The sequence below is a fragment of the Propithecus coquereli genome, unplaced genomic scaffold (genome assembly GCF_000956105.1).
Source record: "Propithecus coquereli isolate 6110/MARCELLA unplaced genomic scaffold, Pcoq_1.0 Scaffold362, whole genome shotgun sequence".
In the NCBI taxonomy this organism is placed as follows: Eukaryota; Metazoa; Chordata; class Mammalia; order Primates; family Indriidae; genus Propithecus; species Propithecus coquereli.
Genome location: NW_012149308.1, coordinates 1015344 through 1029652, shown reverse-complemented (window position 1 = coordinate 1029652; position 14309 = coordinate 1015344). Strand labels below are relative to the sequence as shown.

Genomic DNA, 14309 nt, shown 5'->3' with positions numbered 1-14309 from the left:
CTTTTGCTGTACCCTTTTCAGGACAACTTTTAAATAAATATTTTAGTGTCAGATAAAAACATTTGAGTCATTCAAAGAAAAAAGTTCTTGAATCCTCCATTTACAAACCAGGAACTGCAATAACCCATACAGGGAGAGATTTAGAATTGTTCAAGCTTTGCAGGGATCCAAAAGATCATCTACTCAGATCACCTGGTCTCCTTTTACAGTTAACCCCAGTCAAGAGAGTTGAGGGGTCCTTTTTCAAGGTCATTCTTCTCATGAGCCTATAGCCCTGTCGTGAACACTCTGTGTTGTTGGGGCCAAGTCAGAGGAATGGAGATAAATATTAATACTTTAGGGACACCAGATTGCTGTGAATATCAAATAAAGTTGCATTCTCTTTACTTTGTGTGTTAAAATAGTGAAACTTTAATAGGCTATTTCTTTAAATGTTCCACTAAATTTAGTTCTGCCATATTGTTCCTTGTCACTTATATTTAGATATCACGTTATTAATTAGTCAGATAAATATCACATCTGTCTCACAATGGGTAGGGAGAACATAATGTTCATAAAAATACATTTAGAGAAGTGGTTCTTAATCAAAATGGGTTACAGATCCATTTGAGATTTTGATGAAGGTTGAATATCCTATCCTCCCAGGAACAGTGCTCACACAAAAATTTCAGGAGTCTTGTGGACCTCCACTTCTACCCCTCCCAAGCCCATTCACGGACTTCTAGCAGATCCTCTGGATACATAATGTTAAGAGCCCAGACGTGGAGTGATGTGTGGTGTCCCGTGCTCCAAACCCAAACCTGAACCTAAAACTTATGGAATATAAAGTCAGTCTTAAAAATATCAAATAATGACATCTCAATACCCCTGTTTAGGTGAAAGCTTACTAATGCAGCACCCAGCAATCCATTGATATGTAAAATTTCAGGGGTAGGCCAGAAGGGAACTGACAGCCCCCCTGAGCTGAATGTGTTCTGTAAGTTTCCGCAACACCAGGCAAAGCCTGACATCTCAGTACTCCCCCTCCTTACCACAGTAATTGGCAAGGGAGGCAAAGAATTAAAGTCTCCTAGGAGAGTGGTAAAGTCATTTGTACATTTGATTGTAGCTAAGGAGCCCAGAGCGATTTTCTCCGTGAGTTTAGAAAGTTTTAAGATGAGCTTTGGGATCTGGAATGAAGCTGGAACGAAGTGGATGTCTGCAATGCTTGGCTCTCAACCCAGTTTATTTCCCTGTAAGCAATCATTCAGTCATATCAGACGGTGCAAATACCTAGGCCCAAGACAGCTTGCAGCTTGTGTGTTATTTGTAAATCCAGAGGGAAAAATCTAATAAGCAGCAATTTAGAGAATGACATCATTTGAAAGTGAGAATTGCACACCTGTGATCCCCTTAGGTAAAGCAAGAGGCATATTAGAATGCATGGTTTCAAGATTATTTTCTGAACCACCTGAGGTTTACCTACCAAATTGTATAAAATCTATCTTTTAAACTAGTGTAAAAAGAAAGTGTTACTCATACAACTATAGAAGCAATTATTTTTAAATAAATGCTATTATAATTCCCCCTTTAAAATAATCTCAAGTCTAAAACATTGACTTTTCCCACACCCTCTAATATTTTAAAAGGTAGTTGCTAGAACAAAATTCTGGTACAATAAATGAATTAAACCAGTTTTTGAAATTTTTGTAATAGGATTTTTTACTTTCTATTTTTTGCTTTACCAACATGGGGGGTGGTGGTGGTGGTGAATAGTCGTGTATTTTCAACATTTAATCTAGTCTCTTCTGTGTATTTCATTTGAATAATTGAACTGTACTTTCCTTCTTTGGAACAGAGCAAGGCGGGGACATGCATTAAGTAATTTTTGATCCTAAGGAAAAAAGACCAAGGCTAGGGGTTGTCCTGAGGCTTCTGACCTCTGTCCCCTGGAGTGTAGGAAAGGGAACTAACTGAAGGCCTGGGGATGGGGAGGGCTTCAGAGAGGAGGGAACGTCTAAAGGAGAGTAAGTAATTGCCAGGAGGGCTCTACAGGCAGCGGCAGGAGTGAGTCTGTTCACGTGCTGCAAGTGTGAGAGCGGAGCACACTAAACCTGGAAACACTAATCCGGGTTTTCTTGGGGTCTAAGGAGGGAGTGTCAGGTGATTAGGCTGGATGTGAGAGAAGAGCCAGCACATGAGCCTCAGATGGCAATCCAAAGGATTTAGATTCTGTCTCGTAGGCACTGGAGAATTCTGAGCAGGACAGCGAAGTCTTCTGTGACCACCCTTTGTGGAGGATGGATTGGAAGGAACCCATACTAGAGGCAAGGAGATCAATAGGGAGCAATTTTAATTTTCTTGTGGGATGAAGGTAGGGGAAAGAGGGAATTTGTACTCTCTGTGCCATATCTGGTGCATAGATGACAACATTCATCTCTGTGCCCTCCAGCTAGAAACTGAATTGCAAACTGTTAAATGTAAGTAGTAGCATAGTTTGCTGCTAGCATCAAGCATGTGTGTTTGGCCTTAGTATTGCCTCAATCTTGCATGTCTTTAATAGCACCAAATAAATGTTTTTACAGTGTTTACTTCACCATGGCCATATAAGCATTCATGGTTGTATTTGCCAGGATTCTTTCAGTTGTAAATAACAGACACTCATTTCAAATAGCCCTTAAACACAAAAGAGAATTTATTGCTTAAATAACCAAAGAGTCCAGAGAATTGTTCTAGATTCAGGCATGGCTGGATTCAGTAGCTCAAATCATCAAATACAGTGTGTCTCTTTATATTGCTTTGCCCCATTTGAGTGGGCTTTATTCGCTGGCAGGCTCATCCTGTGTGGTGGCAGAGGTAGCCCCTTGGCAGCTCCAGATTATAGTCTTCCAGAGTGGTAGACTCTGCAGAAAGAAAGCTTTTTCTATAGTGGCTCCAGCGAAAGTCCTGACTGAGAATGGCTATCTGTTGGTCCAGCTTGGGTTGTGTGCCCATCCCTGAACCCCGCCCAGATTGGCCAGGCTTGGGTCACATATCCTTCCCTGCAGCTGGGGTCAGGGCCAGGGCCAAGAGGCAGGCAGTGATGGGGTCAGCTCCATCCGAACCATACTGAGTCAGAGCAGGAGAAATTATAGGCCTTTACCAGACAAAGACGGAACAGGTGCTGGACTGGCAGAGGCAACAGCATTTCCATCAGGGCGGGGAGGAGGTGAGGGGCCCGAGGGAACACTTGCTCTCCGATACAATTTGAACTCTCATTTTTATAGAAAGAGAAATTGAGGCCCAGAGCATTTAAGTATTTGTGCAAGATCACATGGCTAGTAAGTGGCCGAGCAGAGACTTGAACCCAGGGGTACCTTACACAAAGCAGGGTCTATGCTCTTAACCATTACGTTGTCCACTGCGCCTCCTGGGTGGGATGGATCTCAGGATCCTTCTGCCCACATAATACAAGAGACTAAGCCCGTGTTAGCTACAATCCTGCCCATTCTGTTTGCACAGTTCTAAATGTTAGAAAGTTCTTATACTTAGTTGAAATAGAAACAGTTTAGTAACGGAGAAAAATCAAATCCCTCTTTGAGAGGACAACAGCAGCTGACTTGCTCTCCCTTAAGCCTCGTGTAAACACCTGCATTCTTCCCCTGTTCCCATGATTCATGACTTTTAGCTTTTCTATTGGCCCGATCACCCTCCTCTGGGTATGTGCTAGGTAGTGAATGTCCTTTTTAAAACATGGTGATTGGCAGTGACAAAATATACCAGATGTGCTCTGCCAGGCTGGCAGTTCAGTGGGGCTCTTATTTCCCATGTTCTGAAAACTCAACTTCTGTTAACACAGCATAGGTTTATTGGTGCATGGTACTCACACGCTGTTGGTAGGTTGGTGTTGAAACTTTTAGTCAGTGTGGCATAGTTGAATCTTCTTGGACCTAAGTGTTGGGCAAGCTATGACTGGGTCACAGGGTGGCTGCTGGAGTGGGGGATGATTTAGCAGAGAGAAGAGGCTCTGTTTAAAGATTTGTTGGGGTCCCAGGGGTTGGGGTGTATGTGTAAAGGGAGGTGAGCTAACTAACTCAATGTGGGAGATGGCTAATAAAATTAATTCAGCAAACATTTATTAAATATGTGGGCCCAACAAATGAATCCTTGTTGAATTCCATCTATTTGTTTCAATATAAGTATTGGCTCAGCATCCACTGCGCAGCCCTCACCCATCCCTCCCCTCACATGTACCCCTCCACTAAGGAGCAGTGCATGTCATCATTTCAACATCTCTGCTCTCTTCTGTTCTTAAAATCCACCCCAGCCCCTGCTTGCTTTGGGAATCATCTTTGTATTGCCACCAGCCAGGAAGATTGTGTAAGTGTTGTTTCCTCAAGTTTGTGTGGTAAAGGCTTATGTTTTTTGTTTTCATTTTACAAATAGAAAATTACAATGTTCAATATATGTTTTTAAACTATACACACACCATCCTAGGGAGTTATGTACCCTGTCTTCTCTGGTCACCCTCTACCACTGTACTCCACCCCCACTGAAATTCACTGCCCTAACTTCTGCCTCCTTAAACTTTACCGCTGTCCTGTGAGGTTACTATTCTCTATTTCACCCATCTCTGAGTTTAGCAATAAACTATTTCCTATGCTTGAAGCATCTCCCTTGTTTTGTCCACTTTTCTACTCTTAAAGTAAAAATGAAGCTTTGCTTCCTTGAACCATTCCCAAGGTTCATGCTGTACATGTCTGATTTGCTTCTTCGGAGTTTCCTGAAGAAAGACTGAACAGAAGAATGTGCATAATAATAAAATGAGCATTCTTAAATGGCAAATTACTTGTATTAGCTATGCATAATACAAATATATAGATAGATAATATCTGCACTTTTAAGAATCTTTGAAAAGATATTTCACACTATAAATCAGTAAAAATATAACCTTTATTTTACATTTGTTCCTTTATTTATTCAGCACCTAACTAGGCCAGGACCTTGGATTAGAGTGGTAAACAAAAAAGACAGACTTTGCCCTTAGGAAGCTTATAGCATGGAAACAATGCTTAAGATTGTGCCAGAAAGACATCCCATGTTCATGGATCAGAGGACTCATTGTGGTTGAGATGGCAATATTCTCCAAATTGGTCTAATGTGTGGGATTTATATTGAGGTTCATTTTCCTGCATATGTGTGTCCAGTTGTCTCAACATTATTTGTTTAAAAGGCTGTTCTTTCTTCCTTGGATTGTCTGTAGACCTTTGTCAAAAATTGGTTCGTCATGTTCATGTGGACCTATTTCTGTACTCTTTGTTCTGTCCATCTATGAGTCTATTCCTTTACCCCTTGTTAGGTTCATGCACATTTTGGATTGTTATGTCTTCATGGTGAACTGACTTTCATGGTTTACTGTGTCTTTTCTTGTCTGCACAAGATGGGCAGTGTTTTACATACAAGTTGCTCCATAGCCTGGTTCCTAGAGGGACAGTAACACAGAGCAGGGCCACAGCCAACCTGGAATGGACATGAGGCATGGATGAGAAATAAACATTTGTTGTAATAAGCCACTGAGATTTCAGTGATGTTTGTTACCAGAGCATAGGGGTCAAGCCCTGGGCCCAGTCCTTTCTAGGCCTTAGGGGCCTGCCCTTTTTTCTCATCAACAGGAGGCAACAAGGTCACTTTCTCTAGATTAGCAACTGAGAAGAGGTGGAGAAGGAAAGAGGGGCAAACAAATGGCTAGAGGTAAAAGACAATCTGCCCAGCAGTTGGCCCCTTGCCCTCGATGAAACACAGTTTGTATTAGGCTCGTCTGCCTTGGGTCTTTCTCATAGAGTTGAAGGATATCACTGTCAGGTTTGCGTGCAGCACAGGTGCTTAGTATCAGTTCAGGTTCATGCTATCTCCACTAAGACTGTATTGTGTTAACTTACTGCTCATTATGGATGGCCCTGTCCTTCATGACCCCACATCTGGTTACCTCAGGAAATAGCTATTGAGTGGGAGAGTGGATATCATTACAGAATTTACCACCGATATTAATTTAGTCATTATTTTTTTCAAGCAAAGTGCACAGAGAGCTTAGTAAAGTAAAACAGAAAGAAAAGATTTATGTGAATGAACAAAATTCAGGGCTAAACTTGAAGGGGAAAGGCAAGACCTGAGTGGTGCACAGAGGGTGCAGAGTTGCCAAGGAGGTTTGTTTCAAAAATATCAATGGGATAAAATCTCTCCACTAGCAATATTTATAGTAAAGATAAAAGAGGGCACCCCAGACTTTTTTTCCTAAGAAAAATGACGCTTATATCAAGCTCACTTGCAGATTCTTCCACTAGCCGTGTATCTTTATCTGATTTCCTGAAGTTATTATCATTACATGAAAAAGAAATAATGTGAATGAAAGCTATTCAAATAGGTCAATACTATTAAACATATCAGTTATTGAGTACTTATGTGTGCTAGACACAGTCCAAAAAGCTTGATACGAATTAACTTACTTCATCTTCACAAATAACCCTGTGGGGTGTAGGCACTGTCATAATCCCATTTTACAGGTGGAGATGCTGATGCTGAAGTTATTTGCTCAAGGTCACATAGCTGGATTGTGGTAGAGCTTTGAACATGGGCAGTCTGATTCCAGAGCCTGTGCTCTTAAACATGGTACATGGAAAGTTGTCTTTCTATGTAGGCAGAAATGGTGAAATAGTACCTGGTAAAAAAGAAACTAAAAATTAGGTCACAGAAGAGCAAATCCAGTGCCCCCCTCCCAAAAAAAAAGAATGACTAGATGCTTCAATTCACTGTTAGGGAAATAAAAATTTTAAAAGTAAAACTGGTCCTGAGATATCACTTTGCACCCATTAGACTGACAAAAAAATTGAAAACATTGATAACTTGCTGGCAGGGATGGGGAATACTTATTAAAATTAAAAGTACATATGCATATAACCTGTCAACCCAGCAGTCTCATTTTTGGGATTCTTTTCCCTAGAAATAAAAGCACTGTTGACAAGAACATATGTTATAAGGATATTTATTGCAGTATTTTTGTAGTGGCAAATTTGAAGGAAAAAAAAAACCCTAGAAAACAAATGAGTACCCATTAAGAGGATAAATGACTGGATGCATAATTATATGTACCCTCCATGGAATATTATACAGCCTCTAATACTCATGCCTTTGAGTTATACCAGATGACTTGGCATGATCTCATAAGGTTCTGTTGAATGAGATATGCAAGGTGCATAAGTGTATATCATATCTTCCAATCCCATTCGTAAAAAACAATGACCCCCCCCAAAAAAAACCTATGCATGAACAAGAATTCACACATAAGCATATATATACATATATAAAATCTGATTTTAGTAGCATAGAGAAAAAACATGGAACAATATATACAAGGTTGTTACATGGACTATGTTTATGGGATTGCTCATGTGAGAGGAGGAGGGAGCCAAATAGAAGAGAGAAGGAAAAAAGACAACTGAAAAAGGGATATGTAAATGATTATGGTTGTACATTTCTACAACGTTAGGTGTGTGTATAGATATAACTAAATATTTTTAAAAGATTGGAAAGCAGCATATGGTTAAAATGATCACATCTGAAACCATAGGCTTAGCCTGGACAAATCTCCCCAACCTTCCTCCTGTGGTTTGCATTTGCCTCTGTTTAGCTTGCAAAATGGCATCAGACAAGGCAGCCTTTTGTTCCCCCTCCATTTACATACCTAATATAAAGGCAGACCCCAGAGCTCTAAACAGATGGGCCTGTTTGCGTGGTTCACAAGAATCAGCGAGTGAGAGTGCAGATGGTGCAGCACAATCCATCTCCAAGTAGGGGAATAATTCGAAGACAACACCACTGGGTCATCCTCATTAGAGAGGACAGCAGACCAGGGGTAACAGAGTATGTGCCAATCTGTGGTCATTTCAGTTTTTATGAATCATATCAAAATGGAACCTCCCACCAATACAATGCATTATTTTTTATAGACTTAGAGAAGCAAGTCATAAAGTAAATATTCCTTTTGCCAAGTGAAGTAACACCCTAATTTTACATGGCTTGTGTATGCATAGTTTTGAATGTGGGGATCCCCTGAAACACTCAGCTTCTCTGTCACTGAATGAAGGGGACAGTCTAGCTTTGGGTGGGCATAAACTATCCACTCCAACAGTTAAGCCCAAATTAAAGAATAAAAGAGAAGACTTTCAGTTAACGGGACAGTGATACTTCATAATCCAAACCACACTTAGTGCTATGTGTAAGCGGTCACTTATGTGTCATCGGAAATTGTTTATCTTAGTGGACTCAGAGTTGGTGGGGACGCCAGGAAGAGGTTGAGTCTTATTCTGGATCTCCTGATGCTTTCCTGTCCCAGGCTTGCCCAACAGACCTTGGAACAGATAAAGATGCTTATGTTGTACGCTGTTGGTGAAGAGTGATTTTTGAAAAAAACATCAGTAGTCCACTATTGAAGTAAGATTTGTGCTTTCACTCAGTCATTCCTACTCTTCAGTTCTGGTTGACTTTAATATCATTGATTCGCAGTTGTTGGCTGTAGAACTATGTCAACATGCTGAATGCTGTTGTCCTTGAGGCTAATACAGTTGAGTTTTAGATGTTTTTGTAGACGGCATAGATTAAAGGAGAAAGTCAAATATTTAATTCCTTAGGTGGGAACATGTGAAATGATGCCAATATTTTTTACCTAATAACCTTGGCATTATCACTGAAAGTACCCAGTAGAGTTTTTTCATGAGCCCTCTCATAAATAATATGGTACTCTTTTGAGTAATTTTTTTGTTTTGTTTTTTAGAAACGAGGTCTCACTCTGTCATCTAGTCTGACTAATGTACTTTTTTAAGCTGGCAAGGTTCTGATTGTTTTGATGCATTTTATTAGATATGTATTTCTTTGCATATTTTCAGGAAAAGTCAACAGAGGCTTTATCTTTATGTGATTCTTTTCCTATCTTATCCATTTTATTTCCAGGCACAGTTTATTAGGACTGCCTTTTAAAAAATTAATAGCTTTTTTGAGGTATAGTCTGCTTATCGTACGATTTACCTACTTAACGTGTACAATTGAATGGTTTTTAATATATTCACAGAGTTGCGCATTCATCACCATGATCAATTTTAAACCATTTTCATCACCTCCAAAAAGAAAAAAAAAAACGTCTATTAGCAGCCACTCACTCCCCCACTCCACCTCCAGTCTCAGTCTAGGCAACCACTAACCTACTTTCTGTCTCCATAGATTTGCCCATTCTGGCCATTTCATACAAATAGAATCATACAATATGTGGCCTTTTCTGATGGGCTTCTTAAACTTAGCATAATGTTTTCAAGGTTTGTCCATGTTGTAGCATGTATCAGTACTTCCTTTTCTGCCAAATAATGTTTCATTGTTTGTATAGACCACATTTTGTTTATCCATTCATCAGTTGATGGATATTTGGCTTGTTTCTACTTTTTGGCTTTCATGAATAATGCTGCTATGAACATTTGTGTACAGTTTTTTGTGGGGAAGTCTGGCTTTTTAGTGACTCTGGGGCCTTCTGAAATACCAGTGATATCATAGCTAAATAGGACACCCAGATGTGCTCTTGCTGGGTGCCCTCTGTTCAGACACATGAAGTATCCGAATTGCCCAGATCAGGAAGGTGGCTTCCCTGGGCACACAGATCTAGAGAGTGGAGTGTGACCCTGCATTCAGGTTTCTTGCTCCCAGGTTCAATGCTTTACCAACTGACGTGGACACATGAAGGCTGAAGAAGACCTAAAGCCAGCAAGGCACGTATGTGTGAAAGCCTTGCAGACTTTTTCTGTTTGCTGTTTCTTCTGCTTTGTCATTTACAACAGTGTGGTTTGGTCTGAACATGAAAGAAGAACATGGGTTAGAAGGTTCCTTAGAGATTTTTTAGTCCCATGTCCTTGTTATACAGGTGAGGAAACCGAGGCACAGAGAAGTGATGTGACTTCTCGCCTGAATTCGTGGCAGAGCAACAACTGGAATGCTAGTCTCTCCTTTCCTTGTCCCATGTCCTTGTCTGTCCCTTTGGGGCGAGCATCTGTGCCCAGGAACTGTGTGAAAGGTGGTGCTGAGCCATTTTGTGTCTCTTCTCTAATAGAATCCTGTCACGGGGCTGCTGTCAGCCAGCCATGAGCAGAAGGATGCCTGGGTGCGGGACAACATCTACAGCATCCTGGCCGTGTGGGGCCTTGGCATGGCCTACCGCAAGAATGCCGATCGCGACGAAGACAAGGCCAAGGCCTACGAGCTGGAACAGGTAATGGTGACTGACAGCCGTGTCTCGGCTCCTTGGCCCCCTTTTCCTTGAACTGAAAAGCCCACGAGGAAGTACCTGTGTGTGCAGAACAGTCTGGGTGCAGACCTCTTCTTCCATTTGTGCTGTAGAGTATTTTGGGGAGGCACTTAGATGGTCTCAACTTCACATTTGTCTTTCTGTTTAAGATTTTTCTCTCCATAAAACAATAACATCAAAAATCACACCAAATAAAAAATGAAAGCATCCAAATTTCTGACCCCAAAGTGTCAGTTTGCCTAACTATTAATAGCTACATTTCTCTCACACGTGCTCTGTCCATTTTACTTATGTTTATATATAAGGCATCATTATAAACTAATATGGTTGTTTTTTAAAAGTCAGCTCACCAGAGCTACACATTCCGAAGTGTGTACCCTTCAGAGTAGTCACATCGAAAGAATGTTTATTGCCACTGCTTAAAATATTTTTGAAACTTCCCTTAAAAATACTTTTCTAGTTTGAGCCATTCCAGGAAAGAAGTCTTACTAATTTATGGTCACCCTTTAATTTTGAACCAAATTGGCGCTGTCCAGTTTTCATGCCCATGTCACTCACCATACAGCACAATGAAGTCCTTTTATTGTTTTCCAAAATCAGAAACCAAGACACACACCAAAGCAAAGATTTGCCATCATTGAGTTTGTAAGAAAATCATCTGCCCCTGAGCACAGGAGGTGTTTTCTGAGTGTTTTAAGTGATAGTATTGAAGTAGGGAGCATTGAAATATAAAAGTATAATTCTCTTGGAGTGGGACATCTTAGGCTCTGTCTGTGATTCAGACATTCCTCAGTGGCTTTCACATTCAGTGGGTTGTTGAGTCCAGGAAGGGTTCTTAGAGCCCAGTCAGTGCTTGTCTGTAGCAACCTGAGTGGGCCTGCGTGCCAGGCAGCGTGAGGGAAGCTTGTCGGCCACGGGGAGGCTAAGAAAGAAGCTTGACAGTGGAGGCAGGGTTTGGATTTGACAAGACGTGCTGGGTGTGAGATGAAGAAATCACCCAGATTTGGTGGGGAAGGCAAGTAGGGATAGTTTTAAAAATTGCATATAGCAAGCATCGAATGCTTCTCCAAGAAGTTGGATGACTTTTACATAAGTGAATCATTCCTGTAATAGTATAATTTGACATCAGTGTCCTACAAATCTCCCATCCTCTTCGAGACAAAATCAAAGTAAAGCAGTGCCCATTCACACACCACACACACACACACACACACACACACACACACTCACTCTCTCTCTCTCTCTTTCTCTCCCTCTCCCCCCCACCTGGCTTGGGTTAAGTTGACTAGATTTGCTGCGCCTTGACTAACCATAGTGAGACATGAACAGTGAGACATGAACAGGCCACATTGTTTCCTAATGCCTTTTACTGTACGGTGAGTGTGGTTAATAACTTGATTATGGAAAATAACACGGGGACCTTCCAGTGATCTTCAACAAGGACACTATTGCATTTCGGGCTTGAGCATTTCAGTCCTTCATTGTGTGAGACTGTCCCATGCACTGTAGGACATTTAGGGTCCCTGGCCCCTACTTACTAAATGCCCGCAGCCCCCACCTCCATCACTGTGACAATAAAAATGCCTCTACCCCTGGGGAATGGTAATATCACCCCCAGTTGGGAACCACTGTATTACTTCCTAATGGAAAATAACTTTATTTGAGGAGCAGTTAATTGACAAATGTTTTTGCTGTACAGTGTAGGAAATGTTAATTATAACAATGTTAACTTTGCCTTATAATTATGAGGGAACATTTTCTGCCCCGGCAGAGTTTATGACATAAAGTGAGACTATGTCCTAGAATCCTAGGATTTAGGACCATCCCTTCTAGACTTTTCACTGGCGATAAATTTTCAGGGCCCTTCACTTTGTCGTCCCCTGCAAACCATGTACGTTCTGTAAGAGAGATGTTCATGCCCCTGGGTGGGAACTTTTTCAGCCAGACTACTTTGACCTACAAAATATCCCATTCTCTAGCCACTTGTGAAGTATTAATAGTTTTATAGTGTTTTTAACAGGACCTAGTGTAAGACCAGTCTTTAAATGGGCCTGACTCGTGGAGGAAGTTGCAGGCAACATAACGTATTGGTTAAGAGCTCGAACTCTGGCGTCTGACTGCCTGGCTCTGTCCTCGCTGTGCCCCTTGCCAACTGGGAGACTTTAGCAATGTTACTTCATGTCTCTCAGCCTCAGGTTCCTCTTCTAGAAAGTGGGGTAATAATACATCCCCCCTCATAAGGCTGGTGCAAGAATTAGAGATAACCCAGGTGAAGTGTTTTGTACAATGCCTGGACATAGTGTCTGATTCATGTAGCATTGTTATTTATAATGATGATAATAATAATAGTAATTGGCTGCAATACATCATATTATTAAGAAACCTTGGCAGCCACTTGTGTTTTGTAAGAACTTTACTCAATAGTCCAGTAATGTTGTCACAAATGCCTATTTTGGCAAAACATCATTACTTTTGGGCAGGCGTGGCAGACTTAATTCATCCTTAGTGTAACAAAAATAAATTACCAAGAAATGTGACATAAAGCGCCAGAGTACTAGGCTTATAAAAATTGTGTTGCTAAAATGTCAGCAAGGAATCACTGAATCCAGAGCTGGAAGGTGCCATCGGATCCAGCCCCTTTATTTAAGATATCACTTTGTCAAGATTTTTCTTTCTTTGTCATGGAGTGGAGAAGTGGAAGTAATGTGCACAGCCAGAAAACTCGTGTGTGCTTGGGACCTGCCTTGTTTCTGATTCCACTCTATTTCCACAGAACGTGGTGAAGCTGATGCGAGGTCTTCTGCAAAGTATGATGAGACAGGTAGGCAGAGCACGACAAGTGTGGGTTTGCAGAGCATCTGAATGGGCATTTCATGTCATTTTAATTGTGACAATTAACATGCTTAACACATTTTGAACTTTTCTTCTCAAGAGGAAGAGAAATTGAAAATATTTTGCTATTTACTTTTTTAAAAATTATCTTCAAGAATTGTATTATACTGTAGAACCACAGTGTCAAAGGACACTTTCTGAGAATCTCTTTTGAAGAGTTACATGTGTAAAAGGAGAAAGTGCCTTTTTTTAAGTGGGGACAAAAGCATTTTTTTTTTTTTTAGAAAGCCACATACTATTGTTTATTCTGTCAAGTTTATCAAAGGGTATATTTTCATTTGAGATGAAATGCTTGAGTTTTTAAAACCTGACATTACCATTTACTGGTATTTTCAGTGAGGGGTAAAGAAAACAATTCATTGAGCACGTACTGTATACAGAACATTATACTAGGATCTGCACAAATCCAAGACAAATACAACACTCCCCACCCTCAGTCAGCACCTTCAAAGACATAGTTGCTCTTTTCTTTTCAACGTTAGAAATGAGAAGTTGAAATTTAAACAGGTCTTTTTCCTCCCTCTTCCTTCTCCCTCTTCCCTCCCTTTCTCCTTGAGTACCTACCATGTGTCACAGCTGGGGATATGCAGACAAGGACACCCTTTGGCATGAACCCTCACCCCTGCAGAGCTTGTTAAAATCCTAGGCTGGGACACTTCCAGGGATGGGTGAGAAGAATCCCCAGCACAGCCCCTCTGTATGGTGCTCATTAGCAGCTGCCTTGCATCCCTCTGGCTCCTGGAAGTAGCACATAAGAGGTCTAGATCCAGGTGATTGGCCCTGGGTGTGACCTCTGGCAGCCATGAACCCCCATAACTATGTGGAGCCGGCTCGCCTTCCCCCTCAGGTGGACAAAGTGGAGAAGTTCAAGTACACTCAGAGTACCAAGGACAGCCTGCATGCCAAGTACAACAGCGCCACCTGCAGCACCGTGGTGGGCGACGACCAGTGGGGCCACCTCCAGGTGGATGCCACCTCTCTCTTCCTTCTGTTCCTGGCCCAGATGACTGCCTCCGGTGAGCCAGGGCTGCTTGAGCCCATTGTACAGGGAATGACAATCCAGAAAAGGGGTGGGGAAGAGGGCACGCAGCAACCAGTGTCTTAGTCCATTTGTGCTGCT

At 41.4% G+C, this 14309-nt stretch overlaps 1 protein-coding gene across 4 annotated transcripts in view; it reads left to right on the top strand.

The window, feature by feature from the left end:
• The window catches only part of PHKA2 (phosphorylase kinase, alpha 2 (liver)), a 78769-nt gene that overhangs the window by 14770 nt on the left and 49690 nt on the right, over positions 1-14309 (top strand). For all 4 annotated transcript variants that reach the window (XR_001137787.1, XM_012651707.1, XM_012651706.1 and 1 more), the window contains exons 2-4: positions 10103-10261; positions 13071-13118; positions 14037-14205. Coding sequence is in view for 3 of the 4 variants with exons in the window: in XM_012651707.1 (XP_012507161.1) it covers positions 10103-10261; positions 13071-13118; positions 14037-14205 (376 nt within the window). In the remaining variant the exon portion in view is untranslated. The remainder of the gene's footprint in view (positions 1-10102; positions 10262-13070; positions 13119-14036; positions 14206-14309) is intronic.